Source organism: Thermobia domestica, chromosome 1, assembly GCF_964235325.1.
Source record: "Thermobia domestica chromosome 1, izTheDome1.hap1.1, whole genome shotgun sequence".
NCBI classification, from domain to species: domain Eukaryota; kingdom Metazoa; phylum Arthropoda; class Insecta; order Zygentoma; family Lepismatidae; genus Thermobia; species Thermobia domestica.
In genome coordinates this window covers 27928050-27955082 of record NC_137454.1, presented here as the reverse complement: position 1 = coordinate 27955082, position 27033 = coordinate 27928050, and the positions used below count along the sequence as shown (strand labels likewise).

Genomic DNA, 27033 nt, shown 5'->3' with positions numbered 1-27033 from the left:
TCAGAAGCCATTTTATACTGGATATTTAACAAAACAATAATAATGGAAGTGATTTGGGAAGGTATTAGCCGGGTCTGTTTAGTAGGTACCATCCTGGCACTTGCCCGGTAGGATTGAGGATGGTTGGCAGCGGGAATCGAATCCACGACCTCCCGAATGCGGAGCCAACGCTCTATCACTTGAGCTACTTCGCTTGGTAATTTTTTGGCATTCGCGGCATTCTGCATCACGAATTCGTCACTAGGGGCCAGACCTCACTAATAAGTTCTACTGCCAGGTTTTAAGACGTCTGAGGGAGGAGATTCGGCGAAAGCGACCGAATCTGTGGCGCACGAAAAACTGGCTGCTCCCGACGAGGATGTACCCTTGTCACCGTGATCTCATACGTAAGATTCTCACCAGAAACAAGATGATCGCACTTCCGCACCCACCCTACTTGCTAGACTTGGCTCCTGTGAACTTCGCGATCTTCCCGAAGCTGAAGATCCAGCTCAAAGATCGCCGTTTAGACACCTATGCGGGGATAAAGCGCGAATTGCACAAGGTGCTGTGCTTGACACACTTCGAAAAGACTTTCAAGACATTTCAGCAGTGGTAGAAACGCTGAGAGTGCAGTATTGCTGTACAAGGTAACTATTTTTGAAGGTGATAGTGTAGGTAATAAAGGTAAATAAAGTACTTTCATATAAACAGAACTAGTATCGGAACTTTTTGATACCGTCTCGTATATATAAACACAAAACAAGCACAAAGGCCACGAGATGTTTTCAGTTCAGCTTCCGACAACGAACTAAATGACAAAGTACATTGATGACCCCAGCGCAGAGGAAGCATACGCACAAACACAGACGAAATATTTCTGGGGGTTCGGATTCCAAATCAGCGTTTGTATTGCGAGAGAAAATTTGCTCGAAATTTTCGTTCGTACCTCAAGTTCTTCGAGTACACTGGCGCAAATCCCGGGGGGGACGAGGGGGACATGTCCCCCCCAATGTTGGACCTGGGGGGGACTGTCCCCCCCAATAATATGATTTAAAAAGCGCTTTTTCGAATTTGTGTCCGACTGCCCCAAAGGAATGTAAGATGAAATTGATTTCTCTTGGCTTTTCCATTTTTAAAAAAAAAGAATCGTATTCTGTAGTATTTCAAACTGAACTTCGTGCTGTAGTGAGTTTAGTAGTCTCATCAATATGTATTAATTCCACTTCCGCTATTTGGGCACAAATTGCAATAAATGTCAGAGGAGGATATGCCCCTCTCCTCATGCTGGAAAGTTGTCTCAGCTGTAGGTACGGGCACAAATTCCGGGGAAATGGGGAGACATGTCCCCCCCAACATTGGAACTGGAGGCTCTCCCAATAATCCGATTTGAAAAGTGCTTTTTGCAGATAACTGTGATGAGTTGTGTCCGACTGCCACAAAGGAAAGTTAGATGAAATTTGTTTCTCTTGGCTTTTCCATTTATAATGAAAATGAAGGCGTGCGACTGTGCGTGACGTAACCTCATATGAAATCTTATCTCCTCCTCTCCCCTAGGCCGTAGCACACGAAGAGTATATAGACTATCCAATGTCAGTAGAACCCATCTTTTCAGTAAATGCGCATTTAATCTATTTGTAGTATCAGCCTAGGCATCTACTCATGCTTCGTAAGCTAACAAACTCTATAGCCTATGGAACTCGGAGGTTCAATGCCGCGTTCACAAAAGCTCTCCACTGACTTCTATTCTTAGCCAACTGGATCCAGTTTCTACTTTGTATTCCTATCTCTGCGAGATTCATCTTAATATTGTCTTCCCATCTGCGCCTAGGTCTTCTTAATAGTCGTTTTCCGATTGGTCTTACCGCTAACACTTTGAAAGCGTTCCTACTTTCTTCCATCCTGGCTACATGTCCTGCCCACCTAAGCCTCCTAGACTTGATGACCTTAACAATGTTTGGTAAGCCATATAATTTACGTAGTTCGTCGTTATGAAGTTTCCACCATTCCCCATTCCCGTTCCTCTTGGTCCGAATATTTCTCTCGGGATCTTGTTCTCAAATACTTTCAGTCTATGCTCTGTACTCAGTAAGCGTATGATTATCGTTTTATACATTTTAAGCTTCAAATCCCTCGACAGAATTCGCGACGACAAGAGGTTTTGAACTGAATAATAACACGAATTCCCTGTTTTTAGTCGACATTTAATTTCTTCGTGAATATGATTTTCGTCTGTTAATATTGATCCTAGATGTTTGAAAGTATCCACTTTATCAAAAGTATTATTTAATATTTTAACACATACATAATTTGCCGTATTACGGTCCCGACGCACTTCTATGTATTTAGTTTTCTCTGCATTTACTTCTAAACTCATGTCCATGCAAGCGTGTCTAATAAGACCTCTGCATTTATTTCTATTTTTTCTCATATCAACCCCTACTAAACTTACATAATCAGCGTACGCATAACCTGGTGAACACCGTTCTGCTCTAGGCCCTGGTTGCTATCCTTCATCTTCCTTATAGCGTATTCCAGGACAAAGTTGAATAATAATGACGACAACGCATCTTCTTGTTTCAGGCCATTCTTAACGTGAAAGCTCGTGGCCAAAACTTTTCCTACCCGGACTTCATTTTGGGATTCATTTAAACATGCCTTAATTAATCTAATTAGCTTTTTCGGTATTCCAAATTCTGTAAGAACGTTGTACAATGTTTCTTTCCTAACCGAGTTATAAGCCTTTCTAAAATCAATAAATAGTTGATGTACCGGACTACTGTATTCCCGCTTATTTTCGAGTATTTGGCGAATGGTAAATATTTGGTCGATAGTTGATCGATTTCGTCTAAATCCACACTGATAATCTCCAAACATTTCATCTGCGTATGGACTCATTCTTGCTAATAGAATGTTTGAAAGGATTTTATAGGATGTTAACAGAAGAGAGATGCCTCGATAATTATTACAGTCAGTTTTGTCGCCTTTCTTGTGAATAGAAACAATGATTGATTCTTCCCACTCTTGTGGCAATTCTTCCTTGTTGTAGATAAGGAGAATGAGTTTGTGTATCTTGTTCCACAATTTTTTGCCTCCAGCTAAAATTAACTCAGCCGGAATTTCGTTTGCACCCGAGATTTGTGTTTCTTTAATTTCTTTATAGCGAGTTTTACTTCTATTCGATTGGGTTCTGGAATATATGATTCTGCCGTGTGTATCTTCCTTTCTCCACGCACATTAGTTTTTGGCTGCGTGTTAAGCAAATCGTCAAAGAAATCTTTCCATCTATTTAAAATGCTATCTGTATCAGTGAGAACTGTTCCATCAGCTTTCTTTCATATATAAGAACGAGGTTGATAGCCTTTCTTAAATTCGTTGACCCCTTTATACATGTCCCGAATGTTTTTATTTTTACTATCTTCAAGTTCCTAAATTTTAGCTTTCAAAATATCGCGTTTTTTTGTTCTAAAAGTTTTGGAAGTTCCTCGCCTGATGTCTACGAAATTTTGTGTAGTTACTTCATTCGGATTTTGTAGCCAACGTAATTTTGCCTGTTTTCTCTTCTCTGCTAGTTCGAACCATGGTTTGTTCCTACGTATTATTTCCGCGTGTCCCAATTTTTCTTTTGAGAGAGGATGTTTCGTAAGCAAAGAAAAGAATTCAATTGCTGGAATATTTTTCTCTCTAATCTTAAGGTTACATCTGTTAAGTAAAGAGTATGACATGCGTCAGATTTCTGAAACGATTCCTGTAATGTTATTGAGATTATAATCATTTTGCTCAAAGAGTATTGTTGCGTCACACATAATTGATATTCTTTCTTCATAGTTTTGGAAAAGTCGTCATTTATATTATTATATTACTATAAAACAATTTTAACGTGGATCTTTGTGGATGCCTAATTAGAAACATACCAATTATAAATATGCATGTATTCCGATTTCAAAATGTTTTCACGGCAGTGATTTGTAATACTGATATGTACTACTACTTCATCTACATCACCTAATATATAATATACTCTACAACAGTTGATCAGATTCATCTACCGTAATATGAGTTTCATCTCCCTTATCTAGAATAAGCCTCAAATCTGCCCACCTTCCAATGTTGAAGACAACCAATGGCGTATTTAGGATTTTCTTTTGAGAGCTATGCCCAATACAAGGAAGGAAGTGGGCAATTGCCCACCTGAGTTTGAGAATTAAATATATTTTAATTTATGCATAAATTGAAGTTATAATGACAAGAATTACAGATCGATAAATCCTATATAATATGACACAAAAATTTAAAAGTGAATCTAACCCTTTATTCTATTCATACAAGAAAAAGAAAGCATCCTCTTGGCCGTCCTAATTTCCCGGGCTAATTATTCCCCCGTTTTGATTTTCTTTAATTCAAACATTTCCTTCTTTTAAAAATAACTAAACGATATAATTGTTCCTTTGTTATAATAACTAAAGTCCTGTCATGTTGATATCCGCGCATGTTGGTGTGGAACACTAGTTTCGCTTATCAACTCCTCTTAGTTTTGGTGTTACTGATGACGGCCAACTTGAATCACAACTGACAACGGTCGATAAAGTATGATAGGCGAAATGTAAGTAGTAACGTCAAGAAAAAGAAACAGAAAAATAGAAAGGATGACAGAAAGAACTATTAAGGACGCAGTTCTTATATGGAATGAAATTTGACAAATACAGTATTATTTCTAAACAAAAAGCATAAGAAAATGGAAAGTCAATGACATTCTTAGAAATGGTAAGAAGGATTATTGTTGTACGTGGAATGCGTAAAACTAACAAATTATTTCGAGGGGAGAATGAGCCCGATAGCCTCCTAAATTCGTCACTGAAGACAATTCTGCTCCCCTGATCCTTCACAGCATTGTTTTTCAACTTCATAAATATTTTGAACATCGCTTATATATATATATATATATATATATATATATATATATATATATATATATATATATATATATATATATATATATATATATATATATATACGGGACCGTCTTACCCGTCCCCCCCAATGTTGAAGACAGATTTGCGCCTTTGTTCGAGTATAGGGGTTGTTCGAATTCCGATGGAAATACTGTATATTAAGCTTGTTTAATCGAGTATACATTGACATTTGATTTAGATAAATCAATTGCGTCTCAGGTTATTAACCAATTCAATTACTTGTGAACCTATATTTGTATTGGGTCGTCACACATGAAATGTCGTTCTGATGGTATGAAAATAAACGGCGATAAGTTTCATTATAGATATTTAGAATTTATTCAAAATAGCGTCCTTGTGCTTCAATGACCTTCTGCCATAGCTTTCCAGTGCCTTCATTCCATCGTGGAAAAAAGCGCTTGGATTTAGAAGCAATGAAATCATTAAAGACATTTTTCACAGCTTCATCTTTTCTGAAGTGTCTGTTTCGAAGAAAAGCTTCAAAACTGCGAAAAGGACAGAAATCAGTAGAATAAATGTTCGGGGAATGAGAGAGAATTTCACGTCCCAAATCTGCTATTTTTTGGATTCATTGTCAAATGAGACATCGCACTATCATGCAACAGGATAGAACCATGCCTATTGGTCAATATTGGTTGTTATATGCACAATTTCTGGTATGTTTCTTCAATATCATAGTATTATCTTCGTGCTGTCATGGTTTGATTTGCTTGAAGAAACGAAAAATTAATAACAGCCTGAGTTGTCCACCTGACTGTCATTATGGTCTTGTGATGTAGTACAGGTTTTTGGACATTGATTAAGAGCTTCTTTAACACCAAGCCATTGTGATGATCTTTTACGAGCATTGTATAAAATACATTTTTCATCAGAGATGACGATTCGATAATAATAATAAAAAAAAGGACTCTGATTCCTTAAGTGAAGGGAACAGCAGATTTCCAAGCGTTGCATTTTTTGACCATCTGCCAATTCATGATACACACACGTATGAAGGTTTTTTTTTTTTCACTTTATCTAAGACAACCAATTTACAGGACATAGCTGCAGTAGAAACATGAAGATTCTCTCATATTTTGCGGATCTTTGTAGAATAGTTGCTTCCAAACATTCATGATTAAGCATAGATGAATCTACGGGGTTTATTTTCAAGACTCATATCTCCACCCCTGATTTGACAAACCAACGTTGAATATAGCGTACGCGTACTGTGCCTTCACGAAATACACGGCATATGTTTGAGTTTTCTTCTTCACCATTATGCTCTAATCTGTATTCGTGTAATATAATGATGCGTAGATCTTTCTTTTTCTCCATGGCTTCTTTACGTCTGATATCAAACAATATTAGGATTAAAGTTTAAACTGTCTAACGTTATACAATGAACATTATTTCAAAATTATCCGAAGTTTTGTGTCAATCAGAGTAGAATTAATTATTTTAAATTGGTCATCGTTTCAACTACTCTCGCTCTCTCTCTCTCTCACACACACACACACACACATACACACACAAACACACAGAGCAAAATCTTTAAAGGACCTTTCAAACTTTACGGAACAAAAGTTTTGTGACATAAGTAACCATTTTCTTTTGTATACTTTAAACTATTTAACCAGTCCTTCATTTTTGGTAACTGTTTCAGAAGAAAGTTTTTACACTATATATATATATATATATATATATATATATATATATATATATATATATATATATATTAAACAAATGTAGGGTATTTTCAAAAATTTGTGACAACATTTGTAAAACTAATTTTCTGCTGTGTTGATTATTTGCTTATTACATTCTGTAGCTCTGAAGTCACGAAATCATCGTTCTAATTGTGTTTTTTACTAGATTTTTCTGTCAAGTGAAATTTGCTAATATATGTTGTGGATTCCTTAATTTTCAGGTCTCGAGGCGAAATAATAGACGTGAATGCGCATCGGCGTGAAGCCCTTCACTCAGGAATGAATGCACAGGCGCGTCTAAATATAGCTCGAGAGAGTAGGCTTCTAGGAGCTTTGCAACAGGCTGTTCGCAGCAAGCAACAGGAGCAGCAGGGCCCCCCACGGAAAATCCCTCTGAGCCGAATTGGGAAGCAGGTGATCGGCACCGCCATGGAGCAACGGATGAAGGAAATCAGGAATCAGGCGCAGCCATTGGCACAGAGACCAGACAGGTACACACATTTCTTTTCCTCCTTCTTTAGTTCTTGAAAATGATAAATTAAAATAATCTATAGGAAACGATCCTGTAGATTGCTTGTCCGTAAGTTTTCAAAGCATATCACAACACCACTTAATTTATATTTTTTTAAAAAAAAAATCCTTAAAGCTCAACTGTCTGAACAATATAGTTGGACAAACAATTGTGACATTGTTTTAAATTGGTATTATTTTTATATATACAGGGTGTTACAAAAAATTTGTCGCAATATTTTAGGAATAGATTTCTCACATCAAAATAAGGAAAAAGAAGTCCATATGGATCTGTGGACGGGAGTGCATAGTTTCGTAGTTAAAGGATGCCGAAAACGTGAAAAAAGATCTTTTAAGGTCTATAGTTCCATTACTATAGGACCGACCTAGTCAGCTCAAGACGTCACTGAGAAACTAGTATGTGAACTATCCAAATATCCATCATTTAGAATTTCCGGTACTTGTTCAATCATTTTTAGAGAGGCTGTTTGGGAGTACTTGATCACTCTCCACCTACCTCTCTAAAAATTGGTGCGTAAGTACTAGAGCATTCTTAAACATGGATATTTGGATAGTTCACATACCCTTCCTCAGTGGTATCTTGACCCGACTATAATAAGTTCCACAGTGGTGGAGCTATGAACTTTTAAAGTTCACTTGTTTCACATTTTCGGCATCCTATAACTTCAAAACTATCCACTTTTGAGCACAGGTTCGTATGAACTTTTTTTTTTTTTTTTTTTTTTTAATTTTGATGTTAGGAATCTGTCCCCAAAATATAGTGATACATTTTTGTAACACTGTAATAAATAAATAAACAAAAACTTACCTCTAAATACAGGTTTATCCTTAGCTCCGTACTGTTCCAGCAAAGTAATGTTGTCTTCTTCAGCGGGTTTGGTTCCTACAGCTAACTTCTATTACATTTATGATGAGAAAGTGTTATCTTGTACTTTTTGTGGTACTGATCAATTGAAGAATGGAGTAACTGAAGGTTGTAAATTATTCTTCCGAACTTCCCCTGTGTACTATGGATTCTTTAAGTAATTGAAAGGTAATTTTCAAAAATTTGCAATCTTCAACTGAGTTGTGTAACCTCATTCTTCATCTGATCAGTACCAGAAAAAGTACATGAGGACATTTTCCGCCACGAGATGTAACGTAGGTTTGTAGTAGTAATTTCTAAATTCTCTAAAGAAGACAAGATGACTTGCAGAAAACTGTGTGGGGAATTACTAAGAAAGACGAATTCAGATGTAAGTTTTTCTAAATAGTAAACAAACGTCAGTTTCTTTCATTGAATAGTGATTATATTCAATCCAGCCTGAAAATGTAAAGGAGTTTGTAGGGAAGTTAAGGGAAGGACTGAAGTACAGAGATGAACCAGAGCAAGTTTTCCAGCTGTTCCCGTATGGAAAAGACACTCAAGTTATGACAATTACAATAATTAATTCAAAAAGTATGTCACAGTAACATGTGCACATAATTACAATCTCGTAAGTTTTAAATTGCCAGCCTTCATTATTTACTGGTCTGCTACAGTCAGACAATTTTGCACCAGTTCCTTATTTATTATTATCAATTTCTTGATATTATTTTAACATGCAGCGAGTTATAATATAATGAATGTTTTCGTTAGTTCTCAAATAAAGCACTGCAAAAGAAGATATCCATTCGAATGAGATCTGATAATTGTAGTAGCAATTTTGGACCTTGTCGGCCTGTTTATTTTATGAAAAAAATTTGTTTCTTCGTAACTGTAAACCTACTTTTGTCTACCTCTGTATTTTAGCTGTAGTATTTCGTATTAATGTCCTAACTACGCCGAACTACTGGTTCTTGTAAAATAACATAACTCAAGTGAAGCTGGTTCTAGTCGCTACTTAAACGGGTGTTGGCAGTGCGGCATTCAGCCAGTGTCGTGAGGAAATTGAGAAGCTACTTAAACGAAACAGTCAGCTGACTCCGGACAACAAGATATGTTGACCACGATCTAACTTTAAAATTACCGGTTGGTCGGTTCAAAGAAACCTTCAAGCCTCGTGCCAGGGAGTTTCATATTAGCTTTGCAAATTTAGAGAATCTACGAAAAAAATTGTTTATTGAGATTTAGCGTCCCTTTTCACAACCGAGACTGTATGAGACGTGAACCTACAGTTTAAAGTGGTTGACCACCACCATCATGATGCGTATCGAACCCTAGACCACGTGCAGAAAGGCGTGCGCTCTAGCCACTAGACCAACAAGAAGGACTCCCAAGAAGTAAAATGGCTACAAATTTCATATATATGTAAAGTTAAGACATTTTCATAATTATTATAAAGCTTATTCTTTAAAAGAAAAATGTTTCAAATAATGATGTAAAAATATGTGTAATTATTTGTATATTCCTTTCTAAATGTTCCTTGTTTCCTTCGCCAGTTTCAGCAACAACGCCCAGAATCACGGCCATCATCACAACAACAATAATAATAACAATAACTGCAACAATTCAAGAAATAATGGTGATCACTTTAGTCCTGCGTCAGATTTGCGGCGATTGTTGCGTCAGTCCGTAACAGAGCACGAGAAGATCACGCGAACAGTTTCCGGGAAAAGTGAAGATGATTTCTCAGGGCCTTACAACTTCCGTCAGTTGCTGCGTCCAACACAACACGCCCCAACGGAGTCTCTGCGAAAGAGAAAAGGGTTGGCAGCCAACGGAGATCATTCGAGAGAAGCTTCCGGACAAGGGAAACACATAGGAAGATGTTCTCCACCTGGATGTCCACATGATAGTCCGGTGAAGAGGTGGGCCAGACCTCTCCAGAGCTAAAAGTACACTTAATAATTTCATTTTAAAACTTTGTATAGTAATTTTAATTAAGCAATGAATTACTTAAAATGAGCGCAGAAATGTACACAGTATTATTATGACAGTTATTATGGAGATATCTTGAGATTTAAGAGTATGTAGTAACAAGTTTGATATATATGTGCCTGAAAAGTCAGTAATTTAATACTAATATATTTCACATCGTTTATTCAAATGTTAAGAAACAATTGCCATAATATCAAATTCCGTTATAGGGTACAATTCGAAATTGGATTCTCCCAATTAAATAATTTTTTTCCATTAAGTTGAGCGAATGTATCGATAAATTTATTTTCTTTTAAAAGAAGGTATTTTAATTCAAAGCGGAATACGGACACGTTATTAGAAAAAACGAAGTTCATTCAAAAGTTTTCTAAAAGACAAAGGAGTAATTTAAAAAAAAAAAAAATGTCTCAGGTTGATGATAAACAAGTTTCTGAAAGGAAGTTATTGAAATATTGTTTTAAGATCTCTTGCAAGCAGATAAACGTTAGATTCTGAAGAATGTCGTAGCATTTTAAAAGGAAATTCTGTTACATTGAATACTATTTTATTTAATTTGAAAAAAATGAAAGAAATAAGGGTTAAACTTTTGTGATTGAAAGTACATAAATCTTGTTTTACTCTTTCCGCAAAGTTTCTCATGAATTAGTATTAAGGGCAATGTTAGTTAGTTGACGTAAACAAACTTGCATTAAAATATATTGGTGTGAACTTTACATAATCTTATGTAATTGTCAATCTACTTGAAAAAGAAGAAAGAACATATGTTATGAAGTTCGAAACTACCGGTAATTACTACAAAAACTTTTTATGTCTTTCTGTAACGTTTTCTGATTTTGTATGTGATATAACTGTTTTTCTTGTACAGAAAAAAAAAAGTCATATGTTTGATAGAGCAATAGTAAGCATGTCATAGCGTTGTAATACATTTAAAACTTAAGGTATAAAGAATAATACAATGTTGAAAATAAATGCCTACAATAATTATAGTGATGATTCCTATTAGTTTGGAACTCGGATATATCCCGAAAGTGGAATTTCGCCATATTGTGTGTTGTTAATTCATAAAAAAATAAAACCTAGTAATTCAACTGTCAAGGCTGAAAGACATTTTAAACATAACGTTTAAACATTACTTTTCTCATACAAGGATGTGTGTATATGTATATATATTAGTAATTGGACCAAGTATTTTATAAAGAGCTACTACACTTAAAAAAAAAAAAAAAAAAAAAAAAAAAAAAATAGAAAATATAGTTTGTTAAAATTTTATAACAAAAATTAAAATCATACACACACTTGTTTATAATTTAGAAGTTGCGATGTGTTGCTGTGAAACAATATTTTATTCTATTACATATCTTGAGAGAATCCAATTGTACCTTTAAAGTAATAACTACGATCTTACAGTGTATCTGCGCTCTGTTGAAGAACAAAATAATGTACTTATGTATTGAAAATACCAGTGTATACCAACAACTGAGCATTAAGCCAAAAATAAATGTTAATATTTGTTTAAAGAGTTAATGTAGAGTTGTACAGAAAAAAAATTAGTAAGAATTCGTGTTAATTTCATACTATTAAGAATTTCTTCAAAAATCTCTCTCAACTTATATATATATTATTGTACAGTTAAATGTATGTAGTTTCTATTTACAATATGTTAAATGTATTACGTGAAAATATTGTGAGAAACTGAAATACTCGCTTCTGTACAGTGTAACGTGTAAATGGAAGATTTATTTACAATATAAACTTTAGAGACTGGGTCAGAAATGGCCGTCTTGAAATCGCAGCTCGCTCAATTCCAGTTTCATAATCTTCAAATGGGCTCATGCTACCTTAGGCTCCCACTCGACTGTGTTCAGGCTCGCTGCCCTCAAAGAGACGCGCTAAATCGATCTCACGCTTCTTAAGGGCTCGGACTTGCTATTTTCAATGAAGGTCACATTTCGCTCGAGCTCGAGCTCACCATCCTTTTTGAAGCTCGCAATCGCTCGGATTCGGGCTCACTATCCGTAGGACTCGTACTCGTTTATTGATTCCGAGAGCCGATACAACGAGTTTGGACATATTTGATCTGGATCAAGGGCAAAAACAGGGTAGCCCTCCGCTTAATATATACTCACATACTCATTGAAACACACATACTCTTAAATCGATCCATATTATTGATACAAGTAATGTATACGAATTTTTTTTTTTTTTTAGAAAAGTGGTATTTCATTCTCCCTTCTTTGCATACGGAAAGAAGGCCCTATTCGTGCACTTAATTCATGTGAGGCAGTGGGTTCCAACGGAGTTGCGTTCTCTCTTTTCTCATGATTATCTAATTTCCGTTTCGGAATTCTTAGTAGTGGATGACGTTATGTACAAGTATGGCTCTGGTAGAATCATAACGAGAATAAAAATCCTCCTCGGGTCTTTATTAAATTACCAATAAATCAAGGTTACTTCAAGTGTTCTGTAAGTATTGGTTGGTCGGTTCTTTAGTTTATCCTTCCTTTTCTGCACCAAGTGACGTTGGTTTATAGCTTAATGTGGGATCCAAACCACAAACTCTTACCGGTAATGGAAACTCTCTCGCACCAAAGCGTGTAACACTAACTATATAGTCACAATAAAACCTCTCATGGCAAATATGGTTTGCAGTACAATATCTACTTCAGATTACTAGTATTATATACTAACATTGTTAATTTGATTTCACATGTACCTCTGAATGAAAACTCCTTATACAGGTGCCGATTCCGTGACACTACAGAAAGTCAAGAATGCTTTATCAAAGAAATATTAATTGACGTGTATAAGTGACTGACTACCGGTGTAGTGAAACCATAATTACACGTTTTTATAAGTTTTTATCCCTAATCCTTATGCTCATCCCATTCATCTACTCCAGCTCTTAATTTCCAGATTGATCTTTTTAAATTACAGGGAAAAAGAAACTGGCCATCCTACCCTTTCCCTACTGGTCTCGCCTAGTTACGTTAGGGTGAATGAGCTAGAACTTGTCTTCGGAAAGAACACACAGCACAGACACACGAGTGGTGAGTCGGATCATTACGCTCATTGCATTAGTGAAACCTGTCTTCAATGGAATAGCACAGTGCCACGATTTCTTTCCCAGGTTTCTGCTTAAAGCAAATTAGAGCATTTAGAAACCCAAGAATCCGTAAAATGATTGGTTAAAGACAGGTTTCGCTGTAGAAAGCTTTGGGTTTTGGAGTTAAAGCTCCAGTACGAATATGAGGAAGTCTCGGTTGAGCTGATGAAACTGGTTATTGATCTTTCCACAGTTATTGATAAATGAACATGATTACATTGGCATACATTTTCGCTAACGACTAAAATATTAAACGACCTGAATGTGTACTCAAAAATTGAACCAATCTGGACAAAAAATGTGTATTTCCTTCAAGCCCAGACTGTTGTCTAATTATTTTGATAATCGGAAAAGAAATACAAAATATCGCCCAGTATGAGTTCAAGTGTAGTTTTGTGCCAAACGTTTCTTTGCCAAGCTTCCTTGCGCATCAAAGCTACAGCTAAAGACAAATTATTAAAAAGTTCTGTTGCTATTTATTGTATTGCGAAAGTTATTAATTTTCATAGAAATTTAAACAAGTTGAAAGGATTTTGAATGTGTTAGATCCATGTTCAAATATCAGAAGCCATTTATTTATTATTATTATTTTTTTTAAAAAAAAGTTAACTTGAATCGATTTTTGAAACCATAAGCGTTTCACTGTATATGAAAAAATATTACGTTACAAATGAGAACAGATTATGAAAGTTATATTCTCTTGAAAAAACTTACTTGTCAAAGACTTTATATATATCTGTACATTATATATTGTACAAAGCCTGTAAACCAAAAATAATGTAAATAAAACATCTGTAATAATATTAAACTAAATGTAATATAACAGAATTAAACTATTTTGAAATATCTCTAATCATTGCTGATATTATTTCTTAGATTTATTTAATGAAGTCTTTTCAGTTATATACAGGGTGTTCGGAAACAAACAAACTTCGGGAAACGAATCCTCACACAAAAAAATGAAATATATATATATAGACTACATGGGTGCACAAATGTGTCATTTCAGAACTATAGCTCGCCGAAAATTGGTCGGAACAATGAAATGAGGAGTCATAACTTGAGAACGAAATGGTGGATGAAAGAACGTATGCTTATTTCGAGCCTCGATTCCAATGTGCCAGTGAATATGGAATAGGGGCGGCTCCAGGGTTAGCCTCGAATCATAGAATGAGATCAGGTACGAAAAATGGTAGACTACGAACTGAAAACTGACACACATTCCAAATACATTAGCAGATTAATGTTTTCTAGCTACAAAATAACTACTATGTTCTTTCACTCGACAGCTCATTCTCAAGTTATGACCCTTTTTATATCGTTCCTACCAATTTTCGGCTGAGAGGAACTCTAAAATGACGAACATGGATATTATGATAATATGACTACAGTCTGAGGAAGGAAGTGCTATACTTCCGAAGCCGTTACTTTTCTAGTTTATTTTTTTATAATAAATATTCTAGCCAGCCTTGTAAGAAAGCTGTATTTTTCTTTACTAAAATGACGCTTTTCTGGACCCATGTTGGTCTATACTGTTTTTCATGTTTTCGTGTAAGGATTCACTTCACGAAGTTTTCTTGGTGTTGTTTCCGAACACTCTGTATATAATAGGGGTAAATTAACAAGGAAAGCCTCCCAATTGTCAAACGAGTTAAAAGATCTGATCCCTCGATGGTATGTCGTTTTCCGAAAGTTGCAATTACTATTGACTATAAACAGCAAAGATCGATGCAATGAAGATTCCAAGCTCGTGGAAGCACGTATTGGATAAAAAATTTGAAGAAAATCCAAATTAAATGCGTGTAAGCAATTAATGAACAAATGTTTAGTAACACAATACACGTTACACAAACTATTCACAAATGTCTTCAGCAATGTATACTTCAATATACATATATATATATATCTTCCAAATGACAGTACTTGAAGTTATGGGGCCGCGGTGGCTCAATGGTAGAGCGTTCACCTCTGGTGCTTGGGGTCCCAGGTTCGATTCCAGCCCCCGCCACGTGAACTTTGTGGTGGACAAACACCATGTGCGTGGGTTTCCTCGGGGTTCTCCCGTTTCCTCCCACTTTCTTAATTCCACTATTTCATTCATTACTCAATCATCACTGTCTCCTTTAGCCTAACCGGCATAACCGTGGGACGTAAAACTCAAAGATTTCATTTCATTTCATTTACTTGAACTTACTACATATTAAGAACGCCTGCATAAAGTAAACAAAACAGATCTCTCCTGAAGTAGTGTCGCGAATTTTGAAAGCAATATGACGAGACGAACTGTTCAAACTTTATGGAAGTACTTCTCAAATCATTCTTATCTTAAAATGTATGTGCTGACGAGACAACACGACCAAGATATAAAATTTTCTCCTAATGATTTTGTAAATAATTATTTCAAGTTAACACTACACCTTTACCATATCCACATACTCAAGCACAAAAGGAATATGCCAATGGATTAGAGAAAGCAATCGCCCAAGAATCAGGCCAGAAAGAACGACATCAATAGCACTAATATCGATTGGTTATTTCAATTAGAAAACACGTAAGTGTTTCTCGAGTTACCAACAGTTCACTACTTATGAGAAGACATTGGTGACAAGACTGATTTTTGTCTAAAGTTTGAACTGTTACCAGTTTTTCATTAATTGCTTATATACATTTGAAGATTTTTACCGTTGTCTGGATTCACGATCTCCAAATCTTCATTTCACCATAACTGCTGTTTCTGACCATTAGCAGTTGCACGTCGTTCGCTATGGGCTGCATGAAGATCTGTACAGCTTTAAGCGCATGAAAGTACACTCATGTCCAAAATTATTGTCACATGTCTATAAATATGATGTTGTAGGAATATGATGTAATGAACTCGCCCGTTATTTCTTATAATGTTAGTATGTGCATAATAGGCAAAGACATGCATGTGGCAAATTTCATGTCAAAAGAGCAGTAAATAAGAACAATGAAACGAAAATAAAACTTTCTTGTCCATTTAGCAACATTTTGTTTTACTCACTCTAATTTTCGAATTTATAATTATTTTCCTATGAAATTTACCACAAACATACATTTCCAGATTATACACATAGTATCGGTATTAAAAGTACCCTGCAAAATCATTATCAAATTATATTGTTACAAGAAGACAGTTATAGATATGCGACAATCATTTTGGACATGAGTGTACATGCAAAATTGTACATGTATTGTTCTCAATTGAACAGTTCCAACATACATCGTCATTCAAAATGTGATAACTCGTATGTCCAATTTTTGCGAGTTTGAGTTTTTGGCATAAACATGACGAGAAACCCATAATCCACGTCCTAGCAAACCCTCGTACGTCACAAGAAATCGATTGCTGAGAAACAATCGATTATAGTGTTGGCTTGTCAATTGTTGGAAACTTCAGGTGATACCTCGTATGTCAATGAGTTCAATATATTATAACCATTTGTGTTATGATGAGAGCAGCTGTATCAGCGTCTCTTTAAAGGATAACGCATTTTCTAGATCTGAAATAATAAAATTGTGAATAGATTTACTGAAGGTTTTTCTTTTTTCCGTTTCCTGAAAAATTAGCAAATTGGATATACAAGGTTTTATATCTTAAACGACGACATATTCCCGATTGGATAGATCAAGGGCAGTACCCGATAAATAGCGACTGCCACTAGCAAATTGGAGGACGTCTTTTCTTCTACTCTTGATCACACATCTCTCGATAGAATTAGCAGAAATCGTGTACAGTTTGGTTTGAACCTACTATCTCGTTCCCTATTTTCACTGGACTTTCTGACTCTCGTCTTTACACAGAATTCCTTTACAAGGGAAACTGTTATTGTCTGGTAATCAATGACAACACTGGAACAATTTATCGCCCGGCAAGATGTCAAATCCTGGAAGGATGGAAACAGGAAGCTGCCGCACAGATAATAAATGTAGAACAAACCAGTACAAACATGGTAGGACAATCTATATACACGTATGTTACCACTTTCAATTTTACCTTACCTACAATATGGCTTCGTTATAACACAAACTTATCCTCACAACAAATTATTTCTTTAAAATCAGTATACACCTATCACTTATGCCTTTACTTATTTAATCCGTTTATTTTGTCCGTAACAATAAAGATAATAATACAAATATTTTGATTGCCTTAATAGTGCATTTTATTAAAAATTACACAATAATATAAAATCACAGAAGAACGAGTTACAAATAACTTTTTTTTATATAGTACAATTAAAAGTTGTTTCCTTTCTTTATTATGCTGAATCTCACTTGAAACGTGAATAATGTTATCTGCTCATTTTGTATTAGTAGTCATCATTAACTCTATCTTCACTAGCCTCTGCAACTGCAATAAAATAAATATATAAAGTTAATGATAACCCCATCTTTTCAACTACAAGGATGAGTCGTACGTCTTGCAATAATCTGGTGCAAAACATACCCTGCATTTATTACAGTTCAATGAGAGCAGGTTAACATTCGAAGTATATCTCGTCGTGTTGGACTGTCTGCTGCCACCTTCCTACCAGTTTCTCGATACCACGCCTTGCCCTTAGAGACAAACAAGTCGGTCACTGTTGTTTCCACCTTCTGCTAGTTGGTGTCAGGAAGTGCGCCATGGACCGAAACAATTAGTAATCTGACGGAGCAACGTCGGGACTATATGCCGAGTGCGATTTTACGTTATCCAGTTGCAGCAAGGCGCGATTCCGGTTCACCAATACAGGATATTTTTGGCGTAGTGCACCATACATCCGCTCCAATTGTTCGGAATAAGGATTGGCATTTTGAAAAGAACTCGAAAGGAATTACCCCCTCATAGTCTCACCACACACAGAGCATGACTTGATGCTCGAAGTGGCCTTGTTTCACGACCAGTCCTTGAAGTTGGCGCTTGCTTAACACTTTGCACATTCAGATTTCAGAAAAAAAACAACCACTTTTTTGCCCCATGCGACAATCCGTTTCAAGAAATGCACATCACGCGGATTTTGCAGCAGTTCGCCACACATCCACTCTCTTCTGGACCTCAGCTGGAGTCAACCCATGTGGCACAATGCTGTAGCTCCTGATGGTTTTCTCGAGTTCGTGAAGGGTGACAAACTACAGCACACTGGGACATGCAAAATTGGTTTGTCAATCAGCGTCTGTTGATGGATGGATTGCCTTCAATGGCGTGTCGTACGACCTCAGAATCTATTACTCTGGAGCGGTCGACCTTGGATGACCTTCGACATTTTACAACCTTCACGAAATTTCTGGAGCCAACGAGTTGTTGTGCTGTTGCTCACAGCACCTCTTCCTCTCGTGTGAGAAATGTTTCCAATTACTGCCGCAGAATTTATGCCCGAGTTTAAACCCATATAGTAACAGTTCACTTATCAGACATTGTTGAGCACTCATTGTCAGAACCACTTAAAACTGACTGAAGTTACTGACACCTCCGTGTTACATAGTCTACTTGCCATACTACTTCTTGATCTTATACTTACGGTCGTTTACGGCGTATACACGCGTCTGATGTTTGGATTGTGGAAATATTGCAAGACTTACAACTCATCTTTGTACCAGTAACCAATGTCAACAAACAAGGAAACGATCACGAAACGCCAGGACCTTGTAAGTCCAACGTAAGTATTTATAAGTAAGCGTTACGACATAGGTTAAAATTCAAACAAAATAATGCTAGTTCTATTTGGATATATCACGATACGAAACATCACTCACAAATCTCTAAAAGACAACGGCATAGTAACACAGAGACGCATAGGCTTTAACGAAATTTTTAAGATTCTACAATTCTATTCCGTAAGGCAACGAGAAATTTTTACATAAAATTCCATTCACCTTCAAAATGATTTTTCACGAACTTGCTTCTCTGTGTGTGAAACTTAGCAGTTGAAGCTGAATTCCAATAAATGAACTTCTCTTACAAGATAATCATATGAATCCCTCAGTACCAACCTACCTACGTAGACTGGCCTCCCCTTCTTTACATGGGTCCGACATCAGTACAATGTTTAAAATGGAATAACTTCTAAATTATTTAACATATTTGGGTCGGAGTTTTTTCATCTTAAAGAGGATACTTTGGGAATGTGAGTTAAGGGATGAAATTTACATATCCATCCTTTCTTTCGTTCAAGCGACGATTTAAGCTCCCGCATCATTGAGGGTTATACTAGTAGTGGCAATGTAATTGTTCAAAATGTACAACCGCATAACAACTCGGGTGGATAATTGAGTTTACTATCCCTTTGCAAAACCAAGGACGCATGAGACGTGACCCATAGTTTATAGTTCAGTCCAAACCAACGTAATGTGATCAAATTTCAATGCTTTTCCACCGGGCAGGACTCAATGATCTTGGTACTGTCACGGACGCTGTTCAACTTAATTATCAAACTTTTGTCTGTGATTGTACTTTTAGTTCATTACTCTTCAAATGATTTTCAAAGAACAGTGAAAGAAAACTTTGGATATTTCAAAACTCAATTGTGATTATACATTCTTTATCTATAAAAACTACTATTTAATTCCGTGTGTGAAATCGTTTCCAAGCACTCAAGTCATCTACCTCTCACAAGTGGTCACGTAAGTTCATGCATTGACACATATAATGAAGAGGTACGTACTTATGATTTCACCACGAGTACACAAAGTCCATGACCTCAGCTCGAGCCATGGATAAAACTACTTCGATTTCGGATGTCGAGTGTAGTAGTAGTTGCGACGTGATATTACGAGGAGGATTTAGTAATGCAGCTGAGACAATACCTGATTGATCTACTTGGATTGGACACGATTCTATCAATCATCTATTCTCTACATCAATAATCTGAGGTATGTACCTGTTTCATTTTTGTCAATGCTTAGCCATGAGTCAGTGCTTGGGAAGTTTCAACAGATACGACTAAATGTAAAATTACACATTAAAACATTCCCCCCAAATCCTATTCTTTTATTTCAATAGCAAAATAATGTTCATGAATATTGGGGTACGAGAATTCATCGATGTCCAGAATTCTAAGAAATTTGGTTATTGCTATGATTACGATATCTCTTGCGTACGTCCCGTTCTATATAAAGCATAGATAACCGGAGTGCTACAGGTAGTATTGATGAAAACTTTACTCTTACCGAGCACACCTTACTTTAAATAAATAAAAAAATAAAAAAAAAAAAGCTAAAACTGCTGTATAGATTTACAGAAATTCATATTATGCCTTGTTAGATACTTGTTACAAAACTTTGGTTTTCCTTGTAGTATAATATTGCCGTTATATGATCTAGGGTTTCTCTCACATCTTACTAATCTAGACCTATTCTTAGCTTCCTTTTAGCCATTGTTTCACACCGATTTCCAAGTTACGCACACCAAGCAATGAAATTATCATGAAAGTACTGAATTTAGCATTATACAATATTCGCTTGAATACGAATACAATATTCGTTAAAAAAAAATCTTTCTTGGATAAAATAGCAAATGGATTCAGCAGATTTCCACCTACCACAAATCTATTAACTCTAGTCTAATTTTTCAACATTTTGTTAATACGTTATTCCACAGTGGCTCAGTGGTAGAGCGTTCACCTCTGCTGCGTGGGGTCTTTGGTTCGATCCCAGCTCGCGCCAAGTGGGCTTCGTGGTGGACAAACACCGTGTTCGTGGGTTTTCTCGAGGTTCTCCCGTTTCCTTCCACTTTATTCATTCCATCATCGCATTCATTTCTCATAATCACAGTCTCCTTTAACATAGCAGGCATAACCGTGGGACATAAAACTGAAAGATTTCATTTCAATTTTTAATACATTATTTACTACGTTCAGTGTAAAATGGTCAACATGCCGACTCTGAAAAAAAATACAAAATATAAAATAAATATACAATATAGGCTTATCCATTTTAGTACAGAAAAGCAGTTTCCCCTTCTATTAAGTTCGCTCAAGACTGAAGATGAAAGAAAGAACCTAATAATAAAAGAATCTAATAACGTGATTAAGTAATTGCAAGAACCAGTGTTTATCTATTTATTTAAATTAAATACAAAAATATAACTATTTTGCTTTGAACAAATTATATCTTCGATCAACCACACAAACACATTAAGAAGTTAAATCCTTTGTATTGTTAAATCTTTACACGTATTAACTGTCCTTTCAATAGAATAAAGAAAAAACTTACTCGAAAACTTGGTAAGCTACTCTCACGGTTGTAAATTCAGCTTCGCCGCCTCCTGTCGGATGACGCTTATGAGGTCCTGGTTCACCAGGAAAATAAAGCGAAGTCCTGATATCTGAAAAGAAAGCAAGGAAACCAAAAACATTTAAATTGCTTGGGAAGATGTAGCTGAAAGTGGTGGAGGAAAAAGGAAAAGACAAAGATTTGCGACAATAACCTGTCTGGGTTCAATGTAAAGATGATGTAACTACTCTCTCAGCAGGTGTAAAATGGTGAGGTTCGGGGCGAGGAATGAGATAAGGAAGCCATGACAAAATGCCTGAAGAGATGAATTTCGAGTCTTATAATCTCAAGGAATATAACAGAAATATTTATCAATTTAATTTAATATTAGAAACATTTGGACTCACATAGGAAATATTGTTATTACATTTATGAGTTTTGTCTAGAAAGTTGGAAATACTGATCAGCATGTTAGGTTACTTGATCGCAGTAGTCGGGATAGAGTTGCTATGTGAATGTCGGTTTGCTAATATCTTCATTCTTTTCAATTGGCGCGTTCTCAAAGAAGATAATCTACGCAAATACAGAAGGTTATTTGCTGTATATCCGACCATTTTCGATCCGGTGCTCCCATCTGGCGTATCATGTTGGAACTAAGGGTTTGCTGGCGGGAGCAATGTTTAGCCTTGTAGGTGCGTGAGTGTTATCAAACAGAGCCGAAAATCAACAAATATTGGGAGGGTTACGTAATAGCCCTTAACTTGAACGAAACTTAAGCAGCCATAATGTGGCAAATATGGCCAATCACCACATAAACGGCATTTATACAAAACTTCTTGTAAAAATGGCAAAATACGTCATTTTGTCACAACTACTGATCTTTCGATATTAGGTTGATTTATGTTATATATATATATATATATAGAGAGAGAGAGAGAGAGAGAGTTCTGTTCGGTTTATTGAAAAGAACACATTCTTCCAAAGAAAAACTGGTGGTAATTGTAGACACAGATTGTCAATACAGATGGTCATACAGATATCTTATGTATTCTATCCATATAACGACTCTATTATGACAATACATTAAGTACTGAGATTGTTAATGTGTGAGAACTGAAAGTTGTCAGCATTGCTACCTGTTTATACTATATCGATTTCTCGTCTCATTAATTTATTTTTCTCTGACCTTCCATATTGACAGTTCATTTACAGTACAAGAGAGTACAAAAATGCTTAAGCCATATGTCAAATACTTTAATACTCACACAACTGAGAAACTTACCTCGACGACCGAATTATTATTCAATCGGTATTTATTCCCTGATAAAATGGGCCTGGCGTCCACATAGATGGGTCTTTTGCCCTCACTCGATATGAAGAAGTCCCCGTTATTTCGTAAGCGTATTGTTCCCTGACGACGAGACACTTTCCACGCTGGGCCCTCCAGCGAAAGGTCCACGTCTACACTATGATCCCGTGTCGAGCGACCAATCGTTATCTGAAAGTAAGAAAGAAAATTCCTCATGTAGAATCTACTACAAAATAGCGACGTAAATTTATTTAAAATATTGTTGGTGGCGAAAAAATATAGTTTAATTTTATTAATTGATTTGAAGATTTTTACTATTCTTAAATACACTCTCATTGAAAGAATAACACACAGCAAACAATCATGATTTCGTTTTTGTGGAAAGTCCGAAAATGCCAATCTACGTATATCAGGGTGTCTACTAAAATTCCAAAATGAAATTTCGTGACTTTTTCGTGACCTTTTCTTTACAAAACCACAAAATTTCGTAACATTCAAAAACTAATAACTAAAGAGCGGATTTTAAGGTACAGCACCTTTTCTAAAAATGTAGTTCAAAATTCACAACCAAAGTTCAAAATATGTATTTCCGGGCATAAAACGAACTGAAATGAGCCCACTTTGTTGCACCTTTTTCGTGAATGTTGCACCCTTTTGTTAGATTAATAAAATTTCCATTTTTTGTACTTCTTTTAACCTTCAGCATCTTTATTGTTCCTTTTTTTCTCTTTTTTTTTTAAACTTTGGACAGAACAGGATGTTTTATTTTCAATCTAATTTACACATAACATTCCATAAATTTAGGTGCAGTCTTGATTTATTTGCTAGGGATAAATTTGAACTGAATCCAGACGTAGAAACCTTTGCAACATCAACTGAACTTCCTGTTCATGTGCTTACAAGATATGAACCACTGGTTTCCGTTGATGTTGAAAGAAGTTTCTCCACATACAAGGATCTCCTGAGCTCCAAGCGACAGAAACTAACATTCGAAAACATAGAAATGATAGAAATGTTGTGCAGAATCAAATATGACCAGTTTCTGAAAACCAAGTAGTATGTAACGGTTTCACAAGCCACAATATTGCTAAATCAAAATTTTCTTTCTTAAAATACAGAATTGGTTTTAATCACAATTTTATTACACGATGTTGAATGTTGTACAAGTTTGGGATTAAATAAAACAATTTTGCAATTTATGTCCAATGTTTAAAGCCAAGATTTTAAAAGTATTTGCTGGTGTAATAAATAAAGAATGTTCGAATGTTCATTTAACTGTGTACTATAGCACTTAATAAATATATCCTATTAGCAATTTTTTTTGCACCTTTTTGAATGACTTTTCAGCCCCTTTTATTCCCTTTTTCCTACCACATTTTTGCACCTTAAAATCCGGTCCCTACTAATAACAGTACGTATATCCTTCAGCACTTATCTTTATCTTATCTCTACTTTCAAAGCCTGTTCCTTGGAGAGATAAAATGTTGGTATCTTCTCATAGTTGAATAAACTGGTTAGATACGTAGATGGTTTCGGCGATGCAATTTGCATCGCCACTGCTCCATGATACCAGCTGAAGGACAGTCTCAAGAGCTAATTGGAATGTGAATTAGGCTGAATGTTCATGCATGCGATAGAAGCGTGCTTTGCTTGCGATTTGGTAGCATAAAGCCGACAATAGACATTTTTGGAGGTGTATTTTGACGTTTTTATACAATAAAAGTTCCCAGTCTGTACTTATATTCGTACAGATGACTAAAAAAGGACCCTCAAGCTAAATTTCTTGACTTTCACGACCATTTTCTGATTTCGTGACTTTTTCATGATTTTCGTGACACTAATAGACACCCTGTATATATATCAGAAAACATTGGACCATTTATCCTGATACGCCTTTGTAACTTTCTGCAATCCCACTGGATTAACAGTGTTTCCAACCCAACAAAAATTGTTTTTTTTTTTTAAAAGGTACTACGACAGATTATTAACTAACTATGGCCTATGGAATCCGAAGGTTCAATGTCGACTTCCCAAAAGCTCTCCATTGACTTTTACCTTCAGCTAACTGAATCTAGTTTCTACTTTGTATTCCTATTTCTGCGAGATCCATGTTACGTAATATTTTCCTCCAATCTGCGACTAGGTCTTCCTAATGGCCGTTTTCTGATTGGATTTCTACTTAAAAGTTTGAAAGTGTTCCTACTTTCTTCCATTCTGGATACATGACCTGCCCACCTGAGCCTCCTAGATTTGATGACCATAACAATGTTTGGTAAACAATAGAAATTGTGTAGCTTCTCGTTATGAAGTTTCCGCCACTCCCTATTTCCGTTCCTCTTGGTCTCAGGATTTTGTTCTCCCGTAAAATTATTTCAGATTTTTCCAGTACTCAGGGTTGGCAAAAACCTGGTTTTTATTGAAAAAACCAGGTTTTTTGGTATAAATAATTTGCTCTATGTATTTATATCACATATGGACAGAAATAAGTTTGTTTCGCCTTGGTGTTATTATACAACAACCGGGTTATGATGAAAGGGGTCACATACGCTTAAAGCGGAATCCAACCGCTTCTCGGCTTACATCCAAGGGAAATTGTCCTTCATTTGGACTCGAAACCGGGACTAATTGGTCACAACTGCAATACGTCTGCTGACTCACTCACGAAGAACTCTTGATAAAAATCGTTGTACTGATTTTTACATACTTGTTAGTATAATTGTCAAGAGTCATTTCAGAAGGACAAAAAGATAAACAGTTGCACAAGTGAAACCACTATACAGAATTACATATGGACAATTTCAAAATACTGCAGAGTACAGTAGAACTAATTTAGTCAAAGTTAGTTCACTACGACTTTTATTAGTCCAAGTTAAAGAAATACGACGACTTAATTTGCGTATCAGTACGAAAAGTGAATAAAAATACGAATTATTTGAGTCCACTTTGACCTATTTATACATAAATAGATACCAAAGATACTTCTGATTTCAATAAATGCCTCCCGTGCGGTTTGTATGACCCCCTTCCCCCCAACGTACGGCATTTCGATGTATTTTATCAATAGTAAACATTATTAGAACGAAACAGTATGTAGAATTTTTCTTTGATTGCAACTGCATAATAATAATAATAAACTACAAAAAAATCACATAAGAAACATCCATAACTTATACAAAAAACAAAAGTTGCTTTTGTAGTATAATCCCTTTGAGTAATGAATGGGGAATTTAGGTCTGAATATAATACGAATAATATACGGGAGTGAAACGTGATAACACACAAATGTATGTCCATCAAGATTTTACGAACACTTACACTTTTACGAACATTTTTCGCTTTTTGGTTTAAACCAGTTGGTTTTCAAACAAAACAAAACAAACAAACAAAACAAAATAATAATAATAAAAAAAAAAAAACTTGTTTAAACCACCTTGGTTTAAACCAGCCAGCCCTGTCAATACTTTCAGTCTACGTTTTTCCAGCAGAACAACAAGCATGATTATTGTTTTATATATTTTAGGCTTCAAATTCCTAGACAGAATTCGCGACGACAAAAGATTTTGAACTGAATATTAACACGAATTTCCTGATTTAAGTTGACATTTAATTTCTTCGTGAATATGGTTTTGGTCTGTTAATATTGATCCTAGGCATTTGAAAGTATCCACTTTATCGAAAATATATTTGATATCTCAATGCATCCATAATTCGTAGTATTACGATCTCGAAGAACTTCCATGTATTTAGTTTTCTCTGCATTTACCTGTCCCATGTCCCTGCAAGCGTTTAATAAAACCTCTGCATTTCTTTCTATTGTTTTCCTATCATCCCTTATCACATTTACATCAACAGTATACGCCATAATGTGGTGAATACTATTTAACTCTAGGTCCTGGTTGCTATCTTTGAGTTTCCTTCTCACGTACTCCAGGACAAATTTGATAATAATGGCGATAACGCATGTCCTTGTTTCAGGCCATATTACATATTTCAAATCTACATATTAAAAGAAAATTGGCAGTGCCACATTAATTATGCAGTGTTGCAGACTAAGAATGCTAGAATATCACAAACATCAAATTCTGGAGGCCTCTGCAGCAGTAATAATGCAAGCGAGATGAACGGTACAAGGTATGTCCAAAGTATTTTTATGTCGGATATTATGATCATGATATGACATATTTCGAATGAATAAGAACAAAGTTATAACGAACTGAAAATTTCATTTTTTTAAAAAAGAAATTCATTTCGAAAAAGTGCTTAGATAAGTATAAGGATAACACCCAATCAGTAGATGGTTTCCAACAGATATAAAGATCATAATGCCATTTACAGCAATTTCATATTTTCCATTGTACCGTACAAGCTTTGCATCTTGGATCAAAAGATCCAATATTTTT

At 35.6% G+C, this 27033-nt stretch overlaps 2 protein-coding genes across 8 annotated transcripts in view; one reads left to right on the top strand and one right to left on the bottom strand.

Moving 5' to 3' along the window:
* LOC145683980 (myosin-IIIb-like) overlaps window positions 1-11294 on the top strand; it is a 569781-nt gene extending 558487 nt beyond the window's left edge. For 6 of the 7 annotated variants that reach the window (XM_081755734.1, XM_081755762.1, XM_081755753.1 and 3 more), the window contains 2 exons: window positions 6862-7131; window positions 9572-11294. In XM_081755734.1, the coding sequence (XP_081611860.1) occupies window positions 6862-7131; window positions 9572-9965 (664 nt within the window). In that variant the 3' untranslated portion in view covers window positions 9966-11294. Of the gene's footprint in view, window positions 1-6861; window positions 7132-9571 lie in introns of those variants that run through there. The other variant, XR_014131222.1, reaches the window with a different exon arrangement.
* A 5979-nt stretch (window positions 11295-17273) lies between these two features.
* Window positions 17274-27033, bottom strand: part of Rcd5 (microspherule protein Rcd5) — a 61291-nt gene continuing 51531 nt past the window's right edge. The window contains exons 9-11 of the mRNA XM_081755707.1: window positions 22607-22822; window positions 21325-21436; window positions 17274-17485 (exon numbers count right to left, since the gene is read on the bottom strand). Coding sequence (XP_081611833.1) covers window positions 21347-21436; window positions 22607-22822 — 306 coding nt within the window. The 3' untranslated portion in view covers window positions 17274-17485; window positions 21325-21346. The remainder of the gene's footprint in view (window positions 17486-21324; window positions 21437-22606; window positions 22823-27033) is intronic.